This window comes from Psittacula echo (genome assembly GCF_963264785.1).
Source record: "Psittacula echo genome assembly, chromosome: 14".
Lineage (NCBI taxonomy): Eukaryota > Metazoa > Chordata > Aves > Psittaciformes > Psittacidae > Psittacula > Psittacula echo.
The window spans coordinates 285081-310877 of record NC_137750.1 but is presented as its reverse complement, the minus strand read 5'-3'; the positions used below and the strand labels follow the sequence as shown (position 1 = coordinate 310877).

The following is a 25797-nucleotide window of genomic DNA, read 5'->3' as shown; positions in this document are numbered from 1 at the left end:
AGCAAATGAGACTGAACAGTCTTGAGCTATAAAAAAAAAAAAGAAAAAAAAATTAAGTTATTTCAGCCTTTTTTGACACAGCTTAAAAGTAAAATTTTAAATATAAACCAGCAAACATTAACAGAAGTAAGCACTGGAACAGGCTTCCCAGGGCAGTGGTTGAGTCACCATCCCTGGAGGTATCTAAAAGATATTAGATGTGACACTTGCAGACTTGGTTTAATGGTGGATTTGGCTCTGTTAGGTTTATGGTTGGACTCAATGATATTAAAGGTCTTTTCCAACCTAAATGATTTTAAGCTTCTGTGTTCCACTGGAGATACAGTGACAAGGGGGCTGCTAGGAAATAGGAAGCTATGGGAAAGACTTCCTCACACACACACACTCATATGTAAACAATTAAAAGTAATTTTAATATTAAATACATTTTTACACAAAAGCAAAGGAAGGCAGGCTTCGTTATTATTCTTTACAGTTGAGAATACAGAGAGGTAAAATGTTCCTCCTAAAGTACCACAGTTGGAAGGTCGAATTTCATTCTTAGTAAGATTATCTTTTTTGATGAAAGGACAGCAATGTAAGAGGCAGAAGTGTGTGGGGGGAAGCCTTGTAATGAGGAGAATGAGAAACATGAAACATTCACCCAGCTTACTGAAACTGCCTCCACTCCCTAATGCTGACCTCTCCTGCAGTTCCATGGGTAACAAATTTAGCAATGTGCTGTCTACAGATAACGATTTTACACAATATCAGATTACGAAACACATTCTTAAGAGCTCCTTACAAGTGGCAGCTGCCAGGCAAACAAGCCAACAACTACTATACAAGTAGTGCATAATTTTCTAAATTGTCATTACAAATCTCATCAGTTTATGGAAAAAAAAAAAAAAAAAAGACAAAACCTAAAAGCTTATGTAACTACAACAATGTTAAACCAGAATTGCTAAATGGCTCTGCAGCAATACAACACTGTGCGTCCATATTTTTATACCCCTTTCTAACAAGCAAGCTCTCCTTCCAGTTCTTGGATTTTTCTCTCCATCTGATGTTTCAGGTTCACATACTCCTGATGCGGATGATCTGTGTGACTATTCCTAGAACAAAACCAAAACACATTAAAAAGCATCTCTGGTGACCTAGTGAGGCATCCATATGTAATTTTTTTAACAGTAAGTCGTAAGTGTAAATACAAGATGCTGCAATTCCCTAAAGAAAGTCACCATCAAAATTTTTCTCATAAGTCATTTGAAACCAATTATAACAATTGCGACTTCTCAATACTATATTTCATATGCTACTTTTGAAGTATCAAGGATCTGTTGAAAAGGATTGCAACACTTCCACTTAACAGAGTTCTTCCTCCCCCCAGAGTTTCTGTTATATAAGAAATGGCAAAACAAGGGCTGGCCAGCAGAAATCTGATCTTTTAGATACATTTAAAAATAGAAGCAGCTCATATCTTTTCCTCTCCTCCTCCTAGTATTTGCCACTAATAAAAAATGTCTCTGAGGTACAGTGGAAGAATATTAGTAAGGCCAATATTTCAAACAAATACGAAAAGCCAATACTGCTACTGTGACCAGTAAGTTCCCTAACGATACCCTGAATCATTTCAAGCTCTGGGCTCACCCCTGCAAGACTTGACAGGCTTGGTACAGTCTGGTAGATGGCCAACAGACATGGATTGATATTGTGCAGTTCTGCAACCTTCTGATTACTTTCAACTCTATATTGCAGTTATTTTTGGTAGCTGAATGACCACTGCATTTGGTTGATCATATAACAAATATGTAGGCAGAACTGCAAATTAGAACTGGATAGTCACAAACAGCTAAATGCATATTTACTTTCATATTCTGCTATGATTTTGCTTTTAAATTTACACTTCACCTGGCTCAATCCAAATTCTGTAGCCAACACTTACATATATAAAGTCTAACAGAAGCGGCATCTCCTCATAATCCAGACAGGCACTTTTACACCCCCCTTGTTCATCCCACAACTTCTTAGGGCAAGTCAGATCAGAAGAGTAGTTGCTGTACTGCTCAGTGATTAGTACCCAGCTCAGCCTAGCAAAAAGGCAATGCTGGGCATAGAAGACTCAAAATCCTCCTTCCATTCCCAAAAGACATGCTCCATATAAAATTCCTGAAGTGGTTTTAGAATTTGAATACGTTCCAGAACTACAGTAACATAAATCAATCAGTGATCTTTGAGGAATTCCAGGTCCACGTCCAGATCACTTCTAATAACTAAAAAAAGTTATTTAAAACTTATCTTGTCATCTCCACATTACAAATGCAGTTTGACCCAAATACTTTACAGCAGTTAACATTTTAAACAGGGTAATCCCAAAGACACTGTCATAGCTGAAGACAATAGTTCTATCAAACAAGAATGATGTGTGGACAGAAATAATCTTCTATTCTCTGCTCCCCACAAGATTTGGAAGTCTATACAGAATAATAAAAATTAGTGCGAGTGGCTAAGCTAAACAAGGGCATTGCTTTAGCTATCTTAATATTATAGCTGGTTTTATTAGTCATAAATCTTGGTCCTGTGATAGATATGTCCCAACAGACTTCTTTCTTTCACAGAGAAAGTGGGATAAAAGGCATTTAAGAGTGCACAAACCCAACTCCCATTGTAAGATTAGCTTGCAACAGCTTAAAATAGCTGAAAGGCTGAACCATTTGTGTTGAATCCACAGTACAACATAGCAACTGATGTCTAATAACCTTAGACAATATTATTGAAAATGGTTGATACCATTATCATTTGTCTCCTCACATACATAGAAGGAAAGTGCATCTTGATGTAACATACAGGAGACATCACACAATACTTTCAGATTCATCTTATTTCCCAGAGGTGTTCAGTGCCCAAGGAAAAAGCATTCTTTTTCTGACAAATCCTTTTCTGCTCCCCACACTGTTTCCCTTATGCCATCTCCATCCAGTCATACTGTCCCCCCAACTACTACATAAATTATGTAGCAACAAGCTGCATGTTCAAGAGCATCCTCACTTTCACATAATGCTATTGTATCTCTAACAGGTTACCAGAAATCACACAAGTCATTGTAGAAACCAAGACACAGAAGGTGCAAAGATAGCCTAAGTCACTTCTGTTAGCCCTCACTCTCTTCATGTTCTAGGTATTCCTCTGTCAGAATAGATAATCAGATCTCCATGCTCAAAGTGCTCTTTATTGTATGAATGATTTTATCACACCATCCCAATCCAAACATGTCCCAGAGAAGCTAAACTTCTCTTTTCCTGAACACAATTCTAAGGAAGTCACATCTCACCTGCAAAACTGTTCCAACTCTTAATTAATGTTCTTCAACATGTTGTTTTGTCAGCAGCAATAATGAAATTAAGGTTTTTTTGTTTCTTTCCTTGACAAGCATTTGCTCCACTTTAACCAGCTGTACTCTAGTACCACTAATCTCTGCCTGTTTAGCATTTTCAAATGTTTTCATTTGAGTAACTGTGATATCATACTGTTCTAACTCTTCATTTCTCTCTTCTAAAATTCTTAGGGTATATATATAAAAAAAACCACACCTTTAAATTTGATAAAACTTTTTGTGCATGTCTTGGAGTTGTTTTTTGACATCTTGCAGCATGTACACCAAGTAACAAACACTGCTAGAGACACAATGATATGGTGGTCTTTCAATTCTGCTGGCCTAGATTTCACATTTATCCCTAAGGAAATTAAAAAAAAAAATAAATTATTTTCATATTCTGCTTTCTGTTGGCAATCTTCAGATTGCGCTACTATGTAGAATATAGTGTAAGTAGAATATTCTTCATTTGGGAAAGCAGAAATAGATTGGATTTTTTTTTTTTTTTAAGTCAGTGTTATGAACATTACAGCCTCCCTACCTAGGAAATGCAACACTAAAAGATTTGTTCCCTCTGTATCTTCCTTTCAGCTACTGTTACTCCAAATGCATTTGACGGCTGCTAGTTCAAAAGATTAAATAAATCTTAACTTCCCTCCTCCACCCCAATTGTAAATACATTAAAAATAAAAAACACCTACAAGATGCTTTCTGGACCCAAGGCACTGAAAGAAACTATGCTCAGTCTATACCCACATCAAAATATTTTTATAACTGCCTTTTATAAGCCTGACATATGTTTTATTAGCTAAAGTGAGCAGTACATTATTAGGCAAGACCTTTGCATGAGGAATAAAAAATAAGACCACAGCTCCAGCCTATTACTTCCTTGAAATCATCAAATTAAAATTACAATTTTTCTTGGAAAGAGGTGGTTAAGAAAAATTATAGCTCTTTCACAATCTTTCTCTACAATTACCTGAAAATTAAAAGGCACCACACAGTTTCCTATGAAAACAACCCTCCTCTCTATCTCCATATATCTCACTTAAATTAACAGCACTCGTAAATTGAATGTGGTATCTTGAGGTGAGTTTGGGTTACATATAACACAATTCATTTTATATAAAAATATGAACGAATAAGCCTTTCTGTAATCTTAAAATACTGCTTTCCAGAGAGCTGCATTTCCTAGAAATGCAATTTAATAGGGGAGAAGCGAACATTTTGTCTTTGATAGCAGCAGTATTTATAATTTCACATTAGTTTTAATAAGAACCATAATGGAAATAGCAGTGTAATTTTAAATATAAATTGCACCAATTGCCTGGATGTCTCACAGTCAAAAGAGCAGTAACCTATATAGAACATTAACAGATGATTTAGGAAAGAGTATATATGCAAGCAAGAGACAACATCTTACCACAAGCACAGTTTACTCATACAACCTAAACAGCAAAGATACCCATTACTGTCCAACCACTTACTTAAAGCCTACCCAGAAAGAGGCAATTCAGTGGGGATTTTGCAGCTGTTACTACTAAAATGCTACTTCAACAAGAAGTTAGATGCCATGTTTGAGATAGTTACCTTTCAACCAAATAAGGAGAACAAGGTGATGCTGAAGCACATTTCAAAATAATAATTAAGAGCTTTCAGACTTCCATACAATCCCTCTTTGTCAGAGGTCTAAAGCTTTAAAAAGTTTTTCAAAGTATAAAGAAGCTGTGCTTGCTTCTCTCTTCCTTGCTATCTTTATAACATACTTTTATTGTACCAAGAGTAAGATGAGTAACACACACATAACAGACTAGCAGATCTAATAAACCAAGACTGCTTCTCTTCTTTTCAGAACTACAGAAAACAAAATGCCACACAGCCAGTATCAATTAAGTATCTCAACTTACAACTGTCTTCCTTGGTGATTCCTACCACATGAGTACCAGCACAGCTGTCTCACTATGTGCTGCATGTCAAACAATCAGCATAGACACACTAGTTGTGCAAATCTTGTCAACATAGTTCCAACAAGAAACATAAAGTTCCAAGTCTGCATCACTCATGTAATATCTCCTTCTTTACTGCTAGTAGCTCGGTTGCTATTTACCTTACAACTAAAGTTAGCCATATAAACAGCAAATATACACTATTACACAACCCGACTGGAACAGATAAAATATAGTAGAAGCTAAGGGATAGAATAATGAGTAATTACATACAAGAGAAACCTGAGATGTCAGATACTGAGCAGTGACACACCTCTGGCAACGTACGGGGCAGGCTATGCTGTGGGGTACATGACGGCTTATCATTATGCAGGACAGTCAGAAGAGTAGGAGGCATAAGGTACTGCATAAGTAAAATACAAGGTATGGTGCGAAGAAACGATTGGTCCTGGTACTGAGAAATTCTACAGAGGGGTCAGGAATGTAAAATGAGGGCAATGCACCATGAGGAACACTGACATTGAGTTCCCAGAGCAAATATCCTCAGGGAGGACAGGAAGAGACAGCCAAATGGATGAAGTCAATGCTACCAGAAAGCTAGGGATCAAGAATCCTGCAGGACTAGAGGCTTGTACACTTGGAAGGCAGAGAGTAACATAAAGTGGGAGTGAAAGAAAACACTGCCAGTGGCAGCCAGCAGATCCCAGGAGGAGGGTGGGAAGTCACATTGAGGGCCCAGAGGGTCAGATGCTCTGAGGCAGGCTTTCAAGGTCAAGTCTCTTAGTCCACAGTAGAGAGGAGCACACAGCAGCACAAGGTAATGCTTGGGACTCAGAGGCAGCACACAGAGGGCACTCTGTAGGAGGAAGGGTGCAGCAAAAAAGCTGGTCCCCAGAGAGAGAAAAGGGCAGAAGATGCATGGGTGCCGCATCGGGAACTCTGAAGGACAAGCTGCGGGACAACGCGCCGCTGTGCCTTCTGATGGCGCCCCCGCATCACTCAAGTCGCGGCTCGGCTCCTCCTGGCACCAACCTGCACGTCCTTCCGCTCACCTCCATAGACCCCGTCTCACGGGAGCCGCGGAGGGAAACATCCGGTCAAGAGGCGGGCCCGTCTCCATGGGAACCTTGGCCCCGTAGCCCGGCCCTCGTTCGCTCCAGGCTGGGCTCGTGGCGAGCGCCGCTTACGCCCAATCAGCGCTGTGCCGGCCCCGCCCCCAGGCGCCAGTTCACCCGCCCAGGCCCGCGAGCAGGCCAGCTCAACCTCCGCCTCCTCAGCCGCTGTGCTGCGGCTGCAGCTCTGCCGGGGATCGCCAGGTCCCTTCACTGCCCCTCTTCTTGCTCAACAAACCAGCGCTTCTCGGCTTCTCTCACTCCATGTATCTCCTCCACCCTCTCCATTGTAACAGAGCGGCACCTCCACATTGTGTAAGCATGTGCACGCTCCTTTGTAGCCCTGGTCTCCCAATAGCCCCTTCTCCCAAAACACAGCTATAAATTATTTAATACTCCCAAATCGCATTTTCCTGTTCACTTGTCTTCCTACACGTTTTATCAGACTGTTCAGTACAAAACAATTTCTCCCTCAGGCAGATCAGGAAGGGGTGTCCAGGCCCATTTCAGGTACAGCTGTTAAGAACTGGCACAAATGGAACAAACTACCCATTCCCTGCAAATTCCACTGCATCCTGTGAAAAACACTTAAAAGCTTGTAAAACTTAAACAGGGTTCAAACTTAAACAGGGGAAGTTTAGATTGGATGTAAGGAAGAAATTCTTTACTGTGAGGGTGGTGAGGCACTGGAATGGGTTGCCCAAGGAAGTTGTGAATGCTCCATCCTTGGCAGTGTTCAAGGCCAGGTTGGATGAGGCCTTGGGTGACATGGTTTAGTGTGGGGTGTCCCTGCCCATGGTAGGGGGGTTAGAACTAGATGATCTTAAGGTCCTTTCCAACCCTAACTATTCTATGATTCTATAAAACAAGCTCAGGCCAACTACAACATGAAGTCATGCAGCACAGATAAGCAAGTTCTGCTACCAAAGTATTTAATTATTAAAAAATGTATCTGTCAACTAAATCAGACTACACTGTCTGTATGAGACAGGAAGGAGTAACACATGAACTAGATGTAAAGCATGATTTTCCCTTAGTCACTCGATGACTTGCTTTGCAGGAAGGAGTCATGAGGCAAACTTCCTGCAACGCTCTCTCACTTTTTCATGTTTCTGGATGATACCAACAGCTTTGCCAGATGGAAGACCGTGCAGAAACCTGAATGTTGCCTGAATTATGCCTGAAGTACAGTCATTTAAAGAAAACAGAATATTATCAGTAGTTCTTTTATGTATGTGTGTGTGTATATATATATGTAATTCCTTAGCTCATCAGAAGAGTATTTCCTAACTCTATGTTATCTAAAGAGAGCAGGTGTTTACTTCCATCCATAACTATTATTGAAAATCAGAATTATAATTTGACTTCAATAATTTGACTTTAGAAATAAATCAAGTTTCATTTAGCTACATGAAGTGTATCTACATATAATTTCAGAACACTAAAAATATTAAAGTGATTTAGTTAATTTGTTTGTATGAATCGGCTCTGGTTTAAAATACAGTAGTGAAAACTGACTTCCAAGTGATTTTCCAAATTTGAGCACACAAAAATTATAGTGCAAATCCCAGCACAATTTATACTCTGCAGTGGGCCTCTAAAAGCACTCATCAAAATCAGTACATAATACACAAGTATCTAAATCCATATACCATGCTGACTGGTGGCATACTCCTTTTTCTTATGGCTTACCCCAGAGTTGCCCAATCTCTCAACCACATTACCTTCTTCAGCCCTTCCTCACACATCCCCCTTTCCAAATTAGCTGTAATTTCCTCCAAGGTACCTTCAGCCAGTCTCTAGTCACATAGTTAACATGTCAGTTGCCCAAATGAGTAATTTCTAGTAATTCAATACTGTCCAAAACGAGTAAATTTTTATCTTAATGGTAAGTCAAAAAGATTACAATCTACACAACATGGATTTTGGTATCAACGTAGAAACCTGTATACTCCCGAAATAAATGCAGAAAATGTCCTGGTTTCATAGATGGAAATTAAAAGAAAATTTTTGCTAAAAGTGAAAAAGGTAACAAGAATTTAGAAGAGAGATATTTTCTGGTTTTATAAAACACTACTGACTTCATTAAGATTTAGACTAAAGGTAAATTTCAGCCACCTTCAGAACCACCTTCACAGTCACTTCTGAACACAAGTCTTTGGACCCATCAGTGTACTGTGAAATATCAATACTTGTAAGTAGCTCCACAAAAGAAAGAAAACGGATTCACCCTCTAAAAAGGTTGTGTTTCAGAGGAAAAGCAAGGTATATCCCAGCTACAAATACACTACTAAGCTCGAAAGCACTCTTAAGTTTCCCTTCAAAAGGTCATGTACAATTTATCATGGCCCAACTCCCTAACAAGACAAGACCCAGGATTATGCAAACTATGTATCCTGCCAAACTCATCCTTGCTTCTATGGAAAAGTAGTCCCAAGACACAGGCCACATGAGACCCATGGCACATTCCAAAAATGCTTACCTGGTCAATCAGAGGAATAGGTTTGAGAAACATCATGCAAGGACTCAGTAAGTGAATATGGATGTAGTCTACCTTGATGAAACATAAAAATGAAAATGTCTTTCAGGCATTTTCAGAAAAGTCTTTCACGTGCAGCCTTCCTTCAAATAAATACTTATTACCCCAGAACCCCAAGGAATGTATTTGGTATACAGTATACAAACAATAAATATAAAAAATTCAGAACTAGCATTTAAAAGATCATCTTCTAAATAAAAGTGCCCTACTTTTTAGCTTGCAAAGGACTCCAGAGGAATTTTTGGTCCCTTCTGAAATTTGAGTGATTATTTAGGAACTAAATGACATCTTTAAGTTCAAGTTTTATCCAGACTAGATGAATTTGATTTTCATCTCTCTCTCTTTATGCCTATCTGTACAACAACTGTGGGTTATTTTTGAAAACTACATAAATTTTTGTAGGTACAGTTCATGTTCTCCAACTGAATCTTGAGAGCTATATAAAAAGACCTTATTTTCATAATTTAGAAATAACCTAAAAATTACCAAGACTTCAACTCTGAATATTACAGACCTTTCTACATTACAGATCTTACAAGGATTCTTTGTGCAACATGATCTGCTACATTTACATTTTGAATCAAAGGCAGAGGTGTATGCACTGCAGAGGTAGCCATGTATGAAACCATTTGAAATATTCAATGTTTCTGTGAACATTCTTAAAAATGCTGCAGTGAAAATCCATAATTAATACAACAGACTCCATTCAAGTGCAAACAAGGAAACACAGCCTCAAAAAAAAAAATTAAATCTATTAAAGCTTAATAAGAATAAACATTTACAGGCACTTTTGAGGTAGTATTTGGGATTCACCTACAAACTGCAGGAACAGCAGAGTACAGCTAGAATTTGGAAGAGGAAGCAGCAACCACCCAAAACTGCTATGATATCCAGAGGCAATTCTACAGTTCAGGAAGTGCTAGGGAATACATTTACCATCAGAAGCCCTAAGTTCCAAAGTGACTAAGCTTTGTCCTCATGTTAGCTACCCTCTTCCTATTTATATTCTGTAACAACAATGTTCCAGTCACTTCTGCCATCCTGGAAACCTGATCAAGCAAACATTTCCAGCATTTTCTGACCATCTTTACTGATGTGAATGGCAAACAGTTATTGGATTCACTACCGCACTCTGTTTTTAAAGAAAACAATCTAGGAATCTCATGAAGCTTAACAGGAAAATGGAAAGTCCTGCACCTGGGTAGCAATAATCCCATACATGTGTACAGCCTGGGGCCAGCCATTTGGAAAGCTGTGGGTCCTAATGGATATTGAATTGACCATGAGCCAGCAATGTGCCCTTCTGTCCAGTACCCAGCATAGCATTAGCTTTCCTTGCTGTAAAGGTGCAAAAGAAAAAATAACAAAGCCAAATTAAATATATGAAAAAAGAACATACCAGGATCCTTACTTTGGAAACTAGTAAGAAATTATGGACTGAAGGACTTTAGTGAAGGTTTGGTGGAATCTAGCATCTGTTAGGTACAGCCCAATGACATTATACTTCCCTATTAAGAATCTCCTTTAGCAAGAAACTAAACTGAGGCTTTCAGAGTCTACTCTAGACATAGAATTTGCCTATTTTCCTATTTAATGATTCCTCATGACCTCAGCAACACTTTGAGAGTACATGTAATAAGTGGCATACTTACAGATGAACAATACTAAGATGCAGTGGTTTGTTTTTTATTTAGTTAGAACCATAAAGAAGAATTTTTCAAAGCTCCTTTTGTAGTTAGATGCCTTAAGTCACAGTCTCTCTTCTGCACTTTTAATATTCCCTCTACTCATAGGTGTACTGCATCATATTTAATGCTTAAACATGTACAACATAATCCTACCTAACAGATAGGGGGGTTGTGCCTTCATCTCAATTCCAAATGTTTATGAGGTTATCCCAACTCTGTGCAGGCTTTTGCAAGCACAGCAACCCTGTGTTCTGCTCACTTACACTACTGCCTTATTGAATAGTGAATCAAATCCAGTGATCTGGATGCTGATGTTGGGATTATCATTTACCCTGGCACGCCATCCTCTTATGAACACATCTCTTCCAGAAAAACGCATTCTTCAAAAACAACAGAAGCTGTCTGCTACAAAAGAGAGACCACAGACCACCAGTCAGCTTTTTCAGCAGCTGGTCTATGTGTATGGACATCCATTTCTGAAAAACAAATGAACTGAAGTGACTCTCCTCTGCCTCTAGGTAAAAAACCACTGACCTCTTAAATGGTATGAATGTTCTACAACTGAACTCTAACTAGAAAGCACATGTTGCACCCTGCTGACTAGGCTGCAGAGTTGGAGGCTTTAGTAGGGGTAATGTTGATACGTGAAGGACACAACAATCCTCTTTTTTCCTTTTTAATATGTGTAGCTAAAAAACAACCTTGTTCCTTATCTAGCCTCTTCTATAATTTGAGTAGCTATAAGAGATACTGATGGTTTAAGTATTTTGCCAACTTCACTTCCACTGTTACACCTCTCCATTCCTAGGCACCTCTGTCCCTCCTGATAACATCTTCACAAAGTACATACCTCTAAGGTTTGCATTAAAAATTCCACTGGTTCTACATTTCCATGATGTCATGATTCAAGTAAAGTGCAGTAACAAAGCAGAAGATTCTGCAGGATGGAACTGTTCTTGAGAAATTAGAGTCAAGAGGGTGGGGTCATGACAAATAAAACTGTCTCCCTCAAAAACTGTAGGAGTTTTTCCAGTCCTTTGGGACTGGCAATGTAGATCATACTTCCTTTTCCTGGAGAAACAAGATTACCTGTAAAGACACATAAAAATGTCTTCAGCTGCTAGACTCCAGCAGTTTTGCTGGGCCTCAGCTACTGCAATGCTTGCTTCAGAAGCTTCACAAGAATCAGTGGTTTTTGCTCTTCTGCACTTATCTTCATCTAGCCAGTAAGTGAATGGCCTAAATCCAGGTAATGCTAAACAGTCAAAAACTCATTTTACTCTTTAAGATTAGCAATGTATGTCTCACTCGCTGTATGCTATCTGCCCAAAACAAAGGACCCAGCCTTGCTCATCTTTGCATGTTACTGCAATGAATCCCTAAGCAGGTACAAATGGGTACTACAGCAAAACTGAATCAGAAGCCAAGGCAAACACGCCCCTGTGTCTCCACACAAGTGATAGGAATCACAGAATCATTTAGGTCGGAAAAGACCTTGTCCAACCATAACTCTAACACAGACAAATCCACCACTAAACCATGTCCCTAAGTGCCACACCTACACATCTTTTAAATACCTCCAGGGATGGTGACTCAACCACTTCCCTGGGCAGTCTGTTCCAGTGCTTGACCACCCTTTCAGGGAAGAAATTTTTCTTAATATCCGAGCGACGCCCCCCCCTCCCCCCCCCCCGGTGTACTTGAGGCTGTTTCCTTTTGTCCTGTTGCTTGTTACTTGAGAGAACAGACCAACCCCACCTCACTATACCTTCTTCTAGTAGTTGTGAGGGAGAGAGGTGCTGCCTGAATCTTCTTTTCTCCAGGCTGAACAACCCCAGTTCTCTCAGCTGCTCTTCACAAGACATGCTCCAGGCTCTTCACCAGCTTTGCTGCTCTTTGGACGTGCTCCAGCATCACATCGTCTTCCTTATAGACAGGGACACAAAACTAAACAAAGTATTCAAGGTTTGGTCTTAACAGTACCGAGTAGATGGGGATGACCCTATACACTGACTTGTGTTCTGTAAGCACGCAAAGGAGTGGAGCACCTACTCCTGAATTTCTTAAGAGCTGAGTAGCTTAAGGAGTGCTGCTTTCTGCACTGCACTTTAGCAGCTCATCACAACCTGTATGGATGCTAAATAACAGCAATATCAAGACACATGCAGTTTTATAATTCAACATTCGCATGACTAGCAGCAGAGTCATTGCAGAAAGCTTACCCTATCTGGATGCAGAATGAGGTAACTGAAGCAGGCATATTTGCAGGTGGTGCTTCCTTGGTAAAGGATGAGGAGGGAGGCCTGTATGTTATCTGCAGAATGTACAATATCACAATCAAAATGACCAAGAAGAACGAAAAACTTCCAAAACAAACAAACACCCCCCCAAACCAAAACCAACCAACCAACCAACCAAAAAACCTCACAAGGAAGCCCGAAAAAGCCTTTCTTATCTGAGAAGATAACAAAGAAACTGTTGTCACTCCCTGGAACACAGAGGTGTCGGGACAGCACCACCCTCACCGCAGCCGCTTCGTACCTGCAGGCGCTCTGCCCGGGCCGCGACCCAAGGCGCCCGCGGACTTCACTTCGGGCAGGCCCGCCCGCACACGGCTGAGATACCTCTGCGCGGGCGAACCTGTAACAGTGGAAATGAGTCACATGATCAGACCGAGACACACCCGCACAGTCCAAGGCTGCTCTGAAGCTGGCGGGACGGGACGCGGGTGGGGCGGGGCGGGGCGGGGCCGAGCTGAGCGGGCGCACGGGGAAGGCGGGCAGAGCTCCGGCACGAGCACCGGCATCTTCATGCTGAGGCGTGGGACGTGACTCAGGTATTGAGGGGGAGCCGTTGTGAGTGATGCTGTGGGGTGCTTGGCTGACGCACGGGAGTGAGCGCTATGGGAAGCGTGGGGAGGTCCGGAGCTGGGTGATCCGACTCCGAAGCTCCGGGCAGGTCGAGGACGCATATCTGCGTAGGGCTGCCCAGGCCGGCGGATGCGCTCGAGCGCGGCTGAAGCTTTAAGAGAGCACGGTGCGGCTTCGTCTCTCTGCCAGGGGCTGCGCAGGGCGCAGGGGAGTCGGTGGAAACGGCGCGGATTGTCGCTACCCCGTTCGCGGCACCTCACGGGGGCCGGGGGACGCCCTCCTTCTGGGTTCTCCCCGCGCATAGGGGTACGGGGTGTTTTTCGGGAAACCCGCGCTGCGGTGCGGGTTGCCTAGCGTCCTCGCCGCCATCGGCCGGACAGCGCTGCCTGGGTGCTGAGCGACCGAGCCCCGCTCCGGCTGCTGCGGGAGAGCGCTGCCCCCGGCTTCTTCCTTAGGCGGCCGGGTCACGCCCAGGCGCGCGGTGCCGCGGCCTCAGCGCACGTACAGTGCTACACCGATGGTTCGTGAGGCACCCGCGAGCTCGGGCTTTGTTCCCGCCATCGCTAGCTTCAGACCGGTATCGGGTCTCTGCGTTCAGCGCCGTCCCCACGATTCCTTCTCTGCTGCTCAGCTTTCAGCCATAGGGGAGTAAATTCTAGACTTCCCTTTGTCACAGCGGTGACAGTTCAGACCCGCTAAAGGGAATGACGCGCAGTCTGAGGGATCGTCCCCTCATAAGGACACCGCGGAGTCCAGGGCGTGAACTCCGTTACTCGGCTCTTCGAGCGCCCTGAGAACGGTGAGGCGCTCGTACGCGGAATCGCGCGGCCGCCTCCAGGCTCCGTGAGCATTGGCGGCGGCGACCCGAGCGCTACGTGCCCGATCCGGAGCGCCGCGCGGGCGGCCGTGGCCGCTCGCGGCGCCGCGACCGCCACCATTGTTCTCCCGACCCCGCTCCTCTCCCGCGCGGCGGCCGCCGCAGCCCCACTCCATCCGCCGGGAGAGAGCCCTTGTCCGCTACTGCTCGTTCTCACATCCATATTCTAAGCAGTTCTGTGGAGAAAGAAAAAGCTCACAAAGGTGAGGTTGAACTGTGGCAATACAACTTCCTCACCGGCTCAGAGCATTAGCATCAGTTGTGGAAACGCACACACGCTTGATCAGCGAGTTTGTGTGCTTTCTGGGTAAGGCAGTTGGAAATCCGTTTAAAGATGTCATAGAGTGAAGTCATATACAGTTTCGCAATTTTTATTTCAGAGGGAGCAGTAATTTGTTAAGACGTGGCAGTTGGCAGTCTAAAAATGTGAGACAGACCCTATTAGCACGGTATACCTGTTGTGACTCAGTTGGAAGACTAACTCAACGTAAATTATAAAAATATTAGGGTGACTTTCTAAATTGTCGCTGAAGTGGGAATTCACATATCTCACTGTGTGGCACCGTGTTATGCAGCTGCACTATCTAAAGTCATTGTGTAAAATGACACCTCTTGGCCAGATGATCTTTTCATGCTATATTCAGCTACATATACAAACCTAGTTGAAATACAGTGCGCATGCACACCAGCACTTTATGTGTTAGGGTAATTCCATGGTATTCTGCAAAAACAAGCACATATGTCCAGCCAGTGACAGGACTGTAACCTGAATTACTATATGGCTGTCACTTTTTGGCTTTATACTAGACAAAATAAGGACACTTCTGCTATAAAAAGTTGACAACATTTTATATTTTTCTAAAGCTCTGACACATCGCAAGGCCACCATAGCTGCAAGGCTGAAGTTAATTTTCATGATATAAGAAAAATAAATTGTAAGTATTCAACTGAAGCTGGGATTCTACAACTTCTATTTTTGAAAGCATATGGAAAACATCCAGATAATTCAAGTGCAACTTGAAGGCATGTTTTTCACTTCTGCTGTGCATGCAGAAAAGACAGATACTGTCTGGTCTTAAGGTGCCACTGTGATGCTGATATTAATGCACTTATGGTATTGGCTGTAGTGTAAAAAACCTCATAGGCTTTAGAAAAATAAGTCCACTTCTCCAGAAACTGGGCATTTGATATAAAGACAGTAACTAGGGAATTTGACAATACTGTTGTTATAGAACTAGTATATTTGTTTCAGAGCTGGTACCTGAGAAGATTGAACTGTTAGTGTTGTATTTGTAACTAAATAAAATATTTACGTAGGTATTTATCTCAAAAGATGTTTCTTTTTGTTAAGAAAGCCAAATTAATACTTAATTTTTAAACATGAGGCTAGCGTGCAGATCTGTGGCTTATTCTTTTGCTTATGACTCAGTGTAAGTTAGGGGTACTGCTCATTAAGGAAAAAAATTATTAAAAAAATTTATATAATCTGATTTTGCCAGATAATGTAAAGAACAGGGTTCTAACATTTTTATTACAAAAACAAATAATTAAACAAGCTCAACTTCCCCTGTAGAGCAGTTTACCCAGATAATAGAATCTACAGTGGTTAGTATTATTTGCTACACATAAATTGCAATGTGAATTTACTGTGTCATTGCAGTCTGATACTAACTTGTGCTGTATGTTACTTACTGTGCTGTAGCAGTGCATGCTAAAATGGTTTGAGGCTAAGTGGGGACTGGGGATTAATAGTAAAGTGTTGGTATGGAACATCATGTTCAGCTACAGACAGCACAGAATTATTATATAGTTTATCCTAGGGGTTTTGAGGGAGAGATGGGGCAATGATGAAAGCTGGCAAATCCTTAAAAAAGGCAGTGGAACAGGAAAACAAAGGAGGCCAAAATGGGAAAGTCACTGCAGAGCTTTTACATATCTCAAAGATGGGTTCCAGGAGGATGGTGCCCAGCAACAGGATGAGGAGCAATGTTACTTTTCTTTAATAAGCTAAACCACAAGAAGTTCCACCTCAACACAAGGAAGAACTTGACGTTGTGTGTGTCAGCACTGGAGCACTGGAACCGGTAGCCCAGGGGGGTTGTGGAGTCTTCCTCTCTGGAGACATTCCAAACTCACCTATAGGCAGGTGATCTCCAAAGTCTATTTTAAACCCTAATGATTCTGTGAGGACAGGAGATCAGGGCAGGCATCAGTAAATATGGTAATGATTTTGTAGGGAACAGGAGCTTGCAGCAGCCTTTGGAAATGAGCATATATTTAATTTGATATTTGAATGATATTTAATCAGCTAAACCACAAGAAATGCACTACTGTGTCATATCGGTGGCCCATCAAAATTTTTGCAGGGGTTACTTCCTGCAAAATTTGAGTAGAGCTGATTAGTGTTATTTCACTCAAAACCAAGTATGACACCTACACAAGTATACATCTTTTATTTAGTCTGCTTAGATTTTAATACCCTTGGGCAAATATAGGCTTATGACTCTATTAACACAATATTGAACAGTCTACACTTTTCAGCATACCCACACTCCCAACATGCTGTGAAGAGAGAATCATTATTCTCTTCATTCCACAGATAAAAAACTGAAGCAGGATCTCTGTATTGCTCAGCTTAGACCACCTTCCTCATTTTGTAATTGTAGAGTTCTCAATCTAGTGCGGTTCCAGACTGAATTCCAGTCTAAACTAGGTTTCCTGCATGGAATTTCATGTTTTATTTTTGATAACAGTTGTTTATTTGTATTCCAGGAATCCAAAATTGGCTAGATTACTGACATATTTAAATTAATTCAGGGGAAGTTCTTAAGCTACATAGGTCAGCCTACATACTCACAAATGGCCTTCCTACCAATGCTGCTGACCATAAAGTACTGCTACAGAGGCAATAAGGGTATTGACTAAACACTGATAATAGATTCTTGCCATTTCTAGCTGGCCTTTTTCATAACACAAACACAGCACCTGTAGCACTACCTACAATCACCTAATATTTCCTCCTAACTGATTCTGTATTAAGTTTCCATGGCAACAGAAGATACTCTCAGAAGCATGAAGCCCCACAGATCTAACTACATTTAATCCCTTTGTTTTACACATTACCAAAGAAAGAATGCACTTATAATAGGAGGAATCTGCAATAAATACTGACAATTCTATCATGTCTGTTGTGGAGATACTGAAACCGAGCTGCAGCCAGATACATGTGATCCTTTGCCTCTAAACAGGGCTGAGCTAGCAAAAGCAGGAAACGAAACAGTTGCAATAGTTCTGTAGCAGCCTCCTGTCACAGTATCATATACTTCGGCAGTATCCCAGTGCTGAAGCGAAATTACAAGTGAAAATGTCGGTGCAAATCAACCACGAGCCCACCTCCCCTACCGCTAACCCTGGTTTGCACGTTTCACATGGGAACCTCCCCACTATTCCCTTTAGTTCTAACGGAAGCTGATACAGTGTAGCCTGCTAAAGCACACTACGACAGAATGAATGGAACAGGGTGAAGTGCATCTCAAGATGTTCAGAGAGGCAGGGTTCCTTTAGCTCTGGTTAACGGTGTTTTAATTTGATGTGTTAACATGAACGACGGATGGACTAAACCAGGTGAACAAGATGGGGGTGTGTGCGGGCATACGTAGACCAATCTTAAAAAGGATGGGGTTTGAAAGTGTGGTACGTTGGTTTGTGGAAATTTTTAGCTAAACGTGATGACATGATGTAAATATTTGTAAATGGATCTTTCACCACAGCAGAACATCAAACCGTTTCCGAGATCGTTCCTCCTGGGGCACGCGAAGCTGGTAGGTCCCACAGGCCTGCTGGGACCAGCGGCGCCTCGCGCAGGTTGGCCCGCCCCGCCCGCCTCCCTGCCCACTCGACCGCCCAGTCACGTCCTGCACGTCTCAGTGCGGCGGCCGCCAGCACGGGCGCCCTGCCGGGGTGGCTCGCGCCGCCGCACGTCCCAGCGGCGGGGTTACGCGGGGCCGCAGGCCCTGCCCGGCGGCTCGAGGGGACCTGGTGCTGGGGCCGGGCCTCGCTTTGTTCTCTTCCTCCCCCCTGGAGCGGTCCGGACAGCTCGGTTCTGTAAGGAGCAAGAGTGCTGCCAAGTAGCTTTCAAGGATGACTCGTCTCAAAAGCCACCTGCCACTTAGGATAGCTTGGATGCACTTTACTGTTAGGGTTCAGCACTGCGGGTCTGTAGAGTCTGCCCTTAGAACATCTTAGCTGCAGATTCCGTAAAGGAGACCATCCCTGCCTGTGTACACGGAGAAGCACAAAGGTGGATGACGTGAGCCATTTCTTCTAGGGCTGAATATTGCTATCCAGCACTGTGTGAGCAGTCTGCAGAAATTGCTGTTTTTCAACAAAATGCTCAGGTACCATTACTGACTTTGTGTTGCTACCAAGACGGTTAATACAAAAGACTAAAAATTACACAACTCTTTCCCCAGCATTTTAAACATTCACTCCAAATGAAATGTTCTGTCTTAAAATTTGGAAGTAGTGGGATGATTGCTCCTGCCTCCCAGACTCCTTCAGTTTTACATCTTATTCCTGATCTTATACACTTGTGCTGAGATGTCTGAATCCCCATTTTCCCTGTTATCATTACTATTACAGAGCTACCATAGAATCAGAGAACAGTTATGGTTGAAAAAGACCTTGAGATCATCTAGTTCCAACCCCCCTGCCATGGGCAGGGACACCCCACACTGAACCATGTCACCCAAGGCCTCATCCAACCTGGCCTTGAACACTGCCAAGGATGGAGCACTCACAACCTCCCTGGGCAACCCATTCCAGTGCCTCACCACCCTAACAGTAAAGGATTTCTTCCTTATATCCAATCTAAACTTCCCCTGTTTAAGTTTGAACCCTTACCCCTTGTCCTATCACTACAATCCCTGATGAAGAGTCCCTCCCCAGCATCCTTGTAGGCCCCCTTCAGATACTGGAAGGCTGCTCTGAGGTCTCCACGCAGCCTTCTCTTCTCCAGGCTGAACAGCCCCAACTTTCTCAGCCTGTCTCCATACGGGAGGTGCTCCAGTCCCGTGATCATCCTCGTGGCCCTCCTCTGGACTTGTTCCAACAGTTCCATGTCCTTTTTATGTTGAGGACACCAGAACTGCACACAATACTCCAAGTGAGGTCTCACGAGAACAGAGCAGAGGGGCAGGATCACCTCCTTCGACCTGCTGGTCACGCTCCTTTTGGTGCAGCCCAGGATACGGTTGCTTTCTGGGCTGCGAGCGCACACTGCAGCCGGCTCATGTTCATTTTCTCATCGACCAACACCCCCAAGTCCTTCTCTGCAGGGCTGCTCTGAATCTCTTCTCTGCCCAACCTGTAGCTGTGCCTGGGATTGCTCCGACCCACGTGTAGGACCTTGCACTTGGCCTGGTTAAACTTCATCAGGTTGGCATCAGCCCACCTTACAAGCGTGTCGAGGTCCCTCTGGATGGCATCCCTTCCCTCCGGCGTATCAACCGAACCACACAGCTTAGTGTCATCATCAAACTTGCTGAGGGCACACTCAATCCCACTGTCCATGTCAAAAACAAAGATGTTGAACAAGAGTGGTCCCAACACCGATCCCTGAGGGACACCACTCGTTAACGGTCTCCAGCTGGACATTGAGCCATTGACCACAACTCTTTGCGTGCGGCCATCCAGCCAGTTCTTTATCCACCGAGTGGTCCACCCATCAAACTGATGTCTCTGCAATTTAGAGACAAGGATGTCATGTGGGACAGTGTTGAACGCTTTGAACAAATCCAGAAGGATTTGCACAAATCATGAAGGATTACACTGTGTGTGTACTCTGTACTGTCTGGATATTCCTTTAAAATAAATTTTTTTTTGAAGCATGCTTTATATCTTGTATCATACAGAAGTTTCTGTGAAAAACAGTTATGAAGGGTGGACAGATCCTAGTGTTGGGATGATTGGCAGAGATGCACCTTAAGACTTTCATTTAGGAACCCAAAGCCTGGTGCAGAAGTTGCCTAACAAGCTATGCATTTTTACAAACTCTCACAGCAGTCAGCAAATCAGCCATCTGTAGTAGCAGGCACATAGACATCTAGTTGTATTGAGGTGTTCTGTTTTGCTCCTTGTTTAACCATTTTAGGTTCTAGTGCCAATTTTTTTCCTGTTTATACCTGATTTCCAGAAAACAAGAGATGAAGCCAGTAGTAGGATGCTTACTGTCCTTTTCCTACAGCCCAGGGCAATAGAACAGCTATAGTCATGGCCAGGTTTCTTTATGCATCATGCATATAAAGTTGTTTCTCCCAAGAAGTGGGAATGCTGGTGTAAATGCCTTAGTACGTACACCCATATAGGCCTATTGACAACCACGCATTCAGTGCTCAGTTTTCTAGACAAGGCTGCATGAACTAGATTGTTCTGCTATATGTAGCCTGGTTCTGAAATGGAGCTTTATGAACTACATAATTCCTAATGCACAACAATCATCACTATGCAGACTTCTGAAAGTTGAAGCATTCTTTAGTGACGAACATCTCTGATGTGCAACTGTACTTGCACTCCTCTTTTAGGCACTACTGTAAGAAACACTGACCCAGTAGAAGTAATGAACTGCATTTTAAAGAAATACTTTTTGTACATGTAAGGTTTAATGTACAACTTGTCTGAAGCTCACTTTAACATTTTAAAGACTTCTGTAATATGCAGACCCTACAAAAATCTAATTGCTGTGACGCAATACCTCCCTCCACTCCTCACATGCAGGTACACTTTATCTGTCTTTTCAGTGTCTTCCCCCATCTGTTTTAAAACTTTGAAGCATCACTGCCTACATAACACTCTCATGAGAAAAGATGGGGTTTTTTTTAAGATGCAAAGGCACTTGTGGCTGCACATGAAAGATGTGAAAGATTCATCAAATAACACATGGTGTGTGAAAACTAATAGCTTATCAGAAGTTCAAAGAGATCTATCTTTTCAAGATATCGGTGCATCAGGACTGTATTTCTGTCTTCAGTAGGGAACAAAACACCTGGGTGATTTGTCCACTGTTGCACAGAATACTTGTGATGCACCAGGATTTTGCTTCCTGGCCTCCCAAGAGCTTCATATAGCAGGATTTTTATAGCAAAAAATGCCACAGGCTTTAATGCAGAAGTTATTACATATTTGTGAAAGTAAAATACAACCCTGAACTGCTATAATGGCTTTTTTTCTACAAAGTACTGATTTGGTGGAAATCCAGTTTTGACACAGAGATCTCTGAGGCAACATTCATTTACAACTCAGCCTCGTGTACCTCATTGTGATGTTTTACACAAGCTTTTTAAGGACTAAACCCAAACAAAGAGAAGTTTAAATTGCACTGCATCTTCAAGATTTGTACTTCAAATAGTCCCGTATCTTATTTCTAACTTTACTGCACTACAAGTGCAATTTATGCCTATTTTTTTTTAGATGATTTTGGTTAGATAATTGTCCCAATGTCTATATACTGTAACTGCTTTTTGTTTTTCAGGGAACACCCTTGAGCTTCGTCATGGGAGCTGTAGTAGCTGATGATGGTCCATCTGGTGTTAAAGCCCCTGATGGAGGCTGGGGCTGGGCTGTCCTTTTTGGCTGTTTTATCATCACGGGATTCTCCTATGCCTTTCCTAAGGCAGTTAGTGTGTTCTTCAAAGAACTTATCAGGGAATTTGGCATCGGATATAGTGACACCGCATGGATTTCCTCTATTCTGTTGGCCATGCTTTATGGAACAGGTAGGTAGTTCTCTCTTTTTGAAACCGTACTGCATCATACAGTTACGTTTGTAAATCACACAGCCATTTACAGCATGAATGATGATTGCATATCATTATTTGTGTGCAAGTAAGGCATTCCAAAGAATTACTATTTATCACATAAATTCAAAAGCTATTGAAGCACATCCAGCTTGCACAAAAAATTAGATCTTTGTAACTTAGTAGCTACTAGAGACTATTAAAAGGAAAAACTGCATGGCACTGTGAAGACAAAAAAAGACTAAGTATTTGACTACAGAGGAAAGAACACTCTTCCAGACTGGCCGGCAGTAGGGACAAAGTATCCGAAGAACCACAGAATCATTAAGGTTGGAAAAGACCTTTAAGATCATTGACTCCAACCATAAACCTAACACTGTTAAGTCCACCAAGGAAGAAATGCAAACTGAGATAAAATCAATTGCAAAAATTGATTTTGGAACTGTAACTTGCTTTTCTTGCCTAGGTCCACTCTGCAGTGTATGTGTCAACCGCTTTGGCTGTCGCCCTGTCATGCTGGTGGGTGGCCTTTTTGCCTCAATGGGGATGGTGATTGCCTCCTTCTGCACAAGCATTGTTCAGATCTATCTAACCGCAGGTGTAATTACTGGTAAGTAGTGTGCATGGTTGAAAATGAGTTAACTGATGTCCTGGCTTTAGGCTGAGGTTTTGTGTGACAACTATCTAAATCATCAGTATCATCCAAATCAGCTTTTCTAAAGATGGCAGATAAATGTGGAATAAATCTGTCATTTTTTTTAATCAATATTAATTTTTCTGGTATGTTTAATACCCAGTGCTGTAATCAGTGAAGTGTAGAAGATACAGAAGTGTTCATCGAGTACAAGAATATCAGGAAGTGGAATGCTTCCGAAAATATTCTCTTAGAATCGTTTTGTCCATTTGAAATAAAACATTTAAGTCAGGAACCAGAAAAACTGCAGTTACAATTTGTCAAATACTGATATTGTAGACCAGTATTATTTTTTACGTACCCTCTGTTACAGGTTTGGGACTGGCGCTAAACTTTCAGCCTTCACTCATCATGTTAAACCGTTACTTTGACAAACGCCGTCCCTTAGCCAATGGGCTATCTGCTGCGGGGAGTCCAGTGTTTCTTTGTGCTCTCTCACCATTGGGGCAGATACTACAACACGAATATGGTTGGAGAGGAGGATTCCTTATACTGGGTGGGATGCTGCTCAACTGCTGTGTATGTGGCGCATTAATGAGACCTCTGGAGCCACCAAAAAAGCCTGAAGCTACCAAAGACCCAGCTGAGAAGAAAGCAAAGAAAAAACTTCTGGATTTCAGTGTTTTTAAAGATGGTGGTTTTGTAATCTACACGCTAGCAGCCTCTATCATGGTGCTTGGCCTCTTTGTTCCCCCAGTTTTTGTTGTGAGTTATGCCAAGGATTTAGGATATCAAGACACCAAAGCAGCTTTTCTTCTAACTATTCTAGGATTCATTGATATCTTTGCTCGGCCTATTTGTGGAATGGTAGCTGGTCTTAAATGGGTTAGACCACGCTGTGTCTACCTCTTTAGTTTTGCTATGATTTTCAATGGCTTTACAGATCTCATGGGTTCTATGTCTGTTGATTATGGTGGCCTGGTGGTGTTTTGTATTTTTTTTGGCATTTCTTATGGAATGGTAGGTGCTCTTCAGTTTGAAGTTCTCATGGCTATTGTGGGTACCCAGAAGTTTTCCAGTGCTATTGGCTTAGTGCTCCTGGCAGAAGCTATGGCTGTTCTAATTGGTCCACCATCAGCAGGTAAGTATTCCATTTAGTTCAGAATTCAAAATAATTTGCATTGTATCCATTTACATAAATTGTATTATAAGGGAGCAGAGAAAAAGACGATATGAGTTGCTCAACAAGTGCATATTGTGCTAGTGTTGCATATGCTTCAATGACTTTCTGCAGTTACAACCTATTTCAGTCCAAGACAGGCTGGGATGAAATCTTTTCCTTCTGTTTCAGGATTGGTTGAATTGCCATGTGGAGATGCTGCTCATTCTCCCCTGAAAGCTTACACTGGACCTCTCACTAGTAGATGGCTAATATTGTATGAGTTTTGCACACACACTGATTAACTGTAGATGGCTAATATTGTATGAGTTTTACACACACACTGATTACTCTTTTGTGAAGTTCAGATCTCTTTGGAGTTGGGATTCAGAATAAGAAACCTGTCAATTGTCTTTGGAAAGCACTAAGATAAATTTTCTATATCCATGGTTGATTTGGAGGAGGAAAGAAAATGTAAGGAGGGGAATCCCCCCTTCCCTCCCTCCTCCCCCCCCAAAAAACAACCCCAAAAAACCCAACAAAAACCACAACAACCCTTACATGGAAAACTATAAAATGGGACTGTTTTAAGGAAGGTAGACTGCTTCTATTTCATGTCCCACATCCCAAGAATAAGGGGACATTTCAAGAGACTCAAATTCATTAATTTAAGCTCAAAATTGCAAATTAATTACTAACCAAAGAACATAATTTTTACAGACTCTGAACTGAAAAAAAAAAACCAAACCAAAACCCAAACCCACCCAAACCCCACCAGTTCACTGTCAAAATGTTTACTGTTTATGCCAGACACTAAAAAGTATTGGGTATCTTTATTGTGACAAAACCCCTAATGGAAGAGAACAGTACTACACATTATGTTCTCTGATCTTCAGGTTTGGAGATGCACATCCTTTGTATCTCCCTCCTGTTCTTTCATATCCACCAAGTCCTATGAAAGTTAAACTTGCCTAAAGCATCAGAACCAGTAATTTACTCCAGACTGACTATTAAATAAGATTTATATTTTAAGCAGACAGTACACTGCCTGTGTATGAAGGGAAATGAGATTGGAAGCAAAAGGAAGCTGCTGATAAGGATTGCAGCCATGGAAGCACATGTTTTGATCTGGAATACATGGCACTTCTCATTTCTTGCATATGAAAGCCAGGCTTGTTTTATTCCAGTTGAATTGCATGACTCTGTGTGTGCAGGGGATTGTATTTTGGGATGTGACAATATCAGTGAATGTTAAACTGGTAATTGAGAAACCTTTTGTTATAAACGTGTTAAAATGCTACTTCAAAAAACTTGCTTAGATAGCAAGTTTAGATGACTGCTACTGCTGAACCAAAGACATCATGGTACTTCTAGACAGTCATTTAAATGTTTAAAAAAGCAGAAAAGTATTTGTTGCAGGATAATCACTTTTGTTAATTACCTGGAATGTTGTTTTTATTTTTTTTTTCAGGAAAACTCCTGGATGCAACAGGGAGGTACATGTTTGTTTTTATTATTGCTGGAATTGAAGTTACCACCTCAGCACTTGTATTGGCCTTGGGAAATTTCTTCTGCATTAAGAAAAAATCAGAAGAACCACACACAAAAGAAGCAGCAGCAGAAAGAGAGGAATTAAACAAATCTGAAGACAAAACTCCTGAAGATGCCAAGGTGGACTCTATTGAAGTGGAACAGTTTCTGAAAGATGAGCCTGAAAAAAATGGTGAAGTTGTAACTAACCCAGAAACATGTGTGTAAGCATGACAGGAAACCAACAAAGCTTCTAGAAACAAAAGATTTTCAACACTATTTATTTTAGAAGTAGAA

General features: G+C 41.9%; 2 protein-coding genes across 2 annotated transcripts in view; one reads left to right on the top strand and one right to left on the bottom strand.

Moving 5' to 3' along the window:
- CCDC57 (coiled-coil domain containing 57) overlaps positions 1-6370 on the bottom strand; it is a gene marked incomplete at its 3' end in the record, with an annotated part of 28381 nt that extends 22011 nt beyond the window's left edge. The window contains exon 1 of the mRNA XM_080629624.1: positions 6351-6370. Within this exon, the coding sequence (XP_080485750.1) occupies positions 6351-6356 (6 nt within the window). The 5' untranslated portion in view covers positions 6357-6370. The remainder of the gene's footprint in view (positions 1-6350) is intronic.
- Positions 6371-13401: 7031 nt separating this feature from the next.
- On the top strand, positions 13402-25783 carry SLC16A3 (solute carrier family 16 member 3). Its single transcript, XM_080629106.1, has 5 exons — positions 13402-13473; positions 21913-22156; positions 22644-22787; positions 23185-23952; positions 25442-25783. The coding sequence occupies exons 2-5, from the start codon at positions 21934-21936 to the stop codon at positions 25726-25728; spliced, it is 1422 nt and encodes a 473-aa protein (XP_080485232.1). The 5' UTR covers positions 13402-13473; positions 21913-21933; the 3' UTR covers positions 25729-25783.
- The last annotated feature ends 14 nt before the right edge of the window (positions 25784-25797 follow it).

Coding starts and splice junctions, on each gene's coding strand:
- SLC16A3 (XM_080629106.1), top strand. CDS start 21,934: ATGGGAGCTGTAGTAGCTGATGATGGTCCATCTGGTGTTAAAGCCCCT. Junction 22,788..23,184: donor AACCGCAGGTGTAATTACTG/GTAAGTAGTGTG, acceptor CCTCTGTTACAG/GTTTGGGACTGGCGCTAAAC. Junction 23,953..25,441: donor AATTGGTCCACCATCAGCAG/GTAAGTATTCCA, acceptor TTTTTTTTTCAG/GAAAACTCCTGGATGCAACA.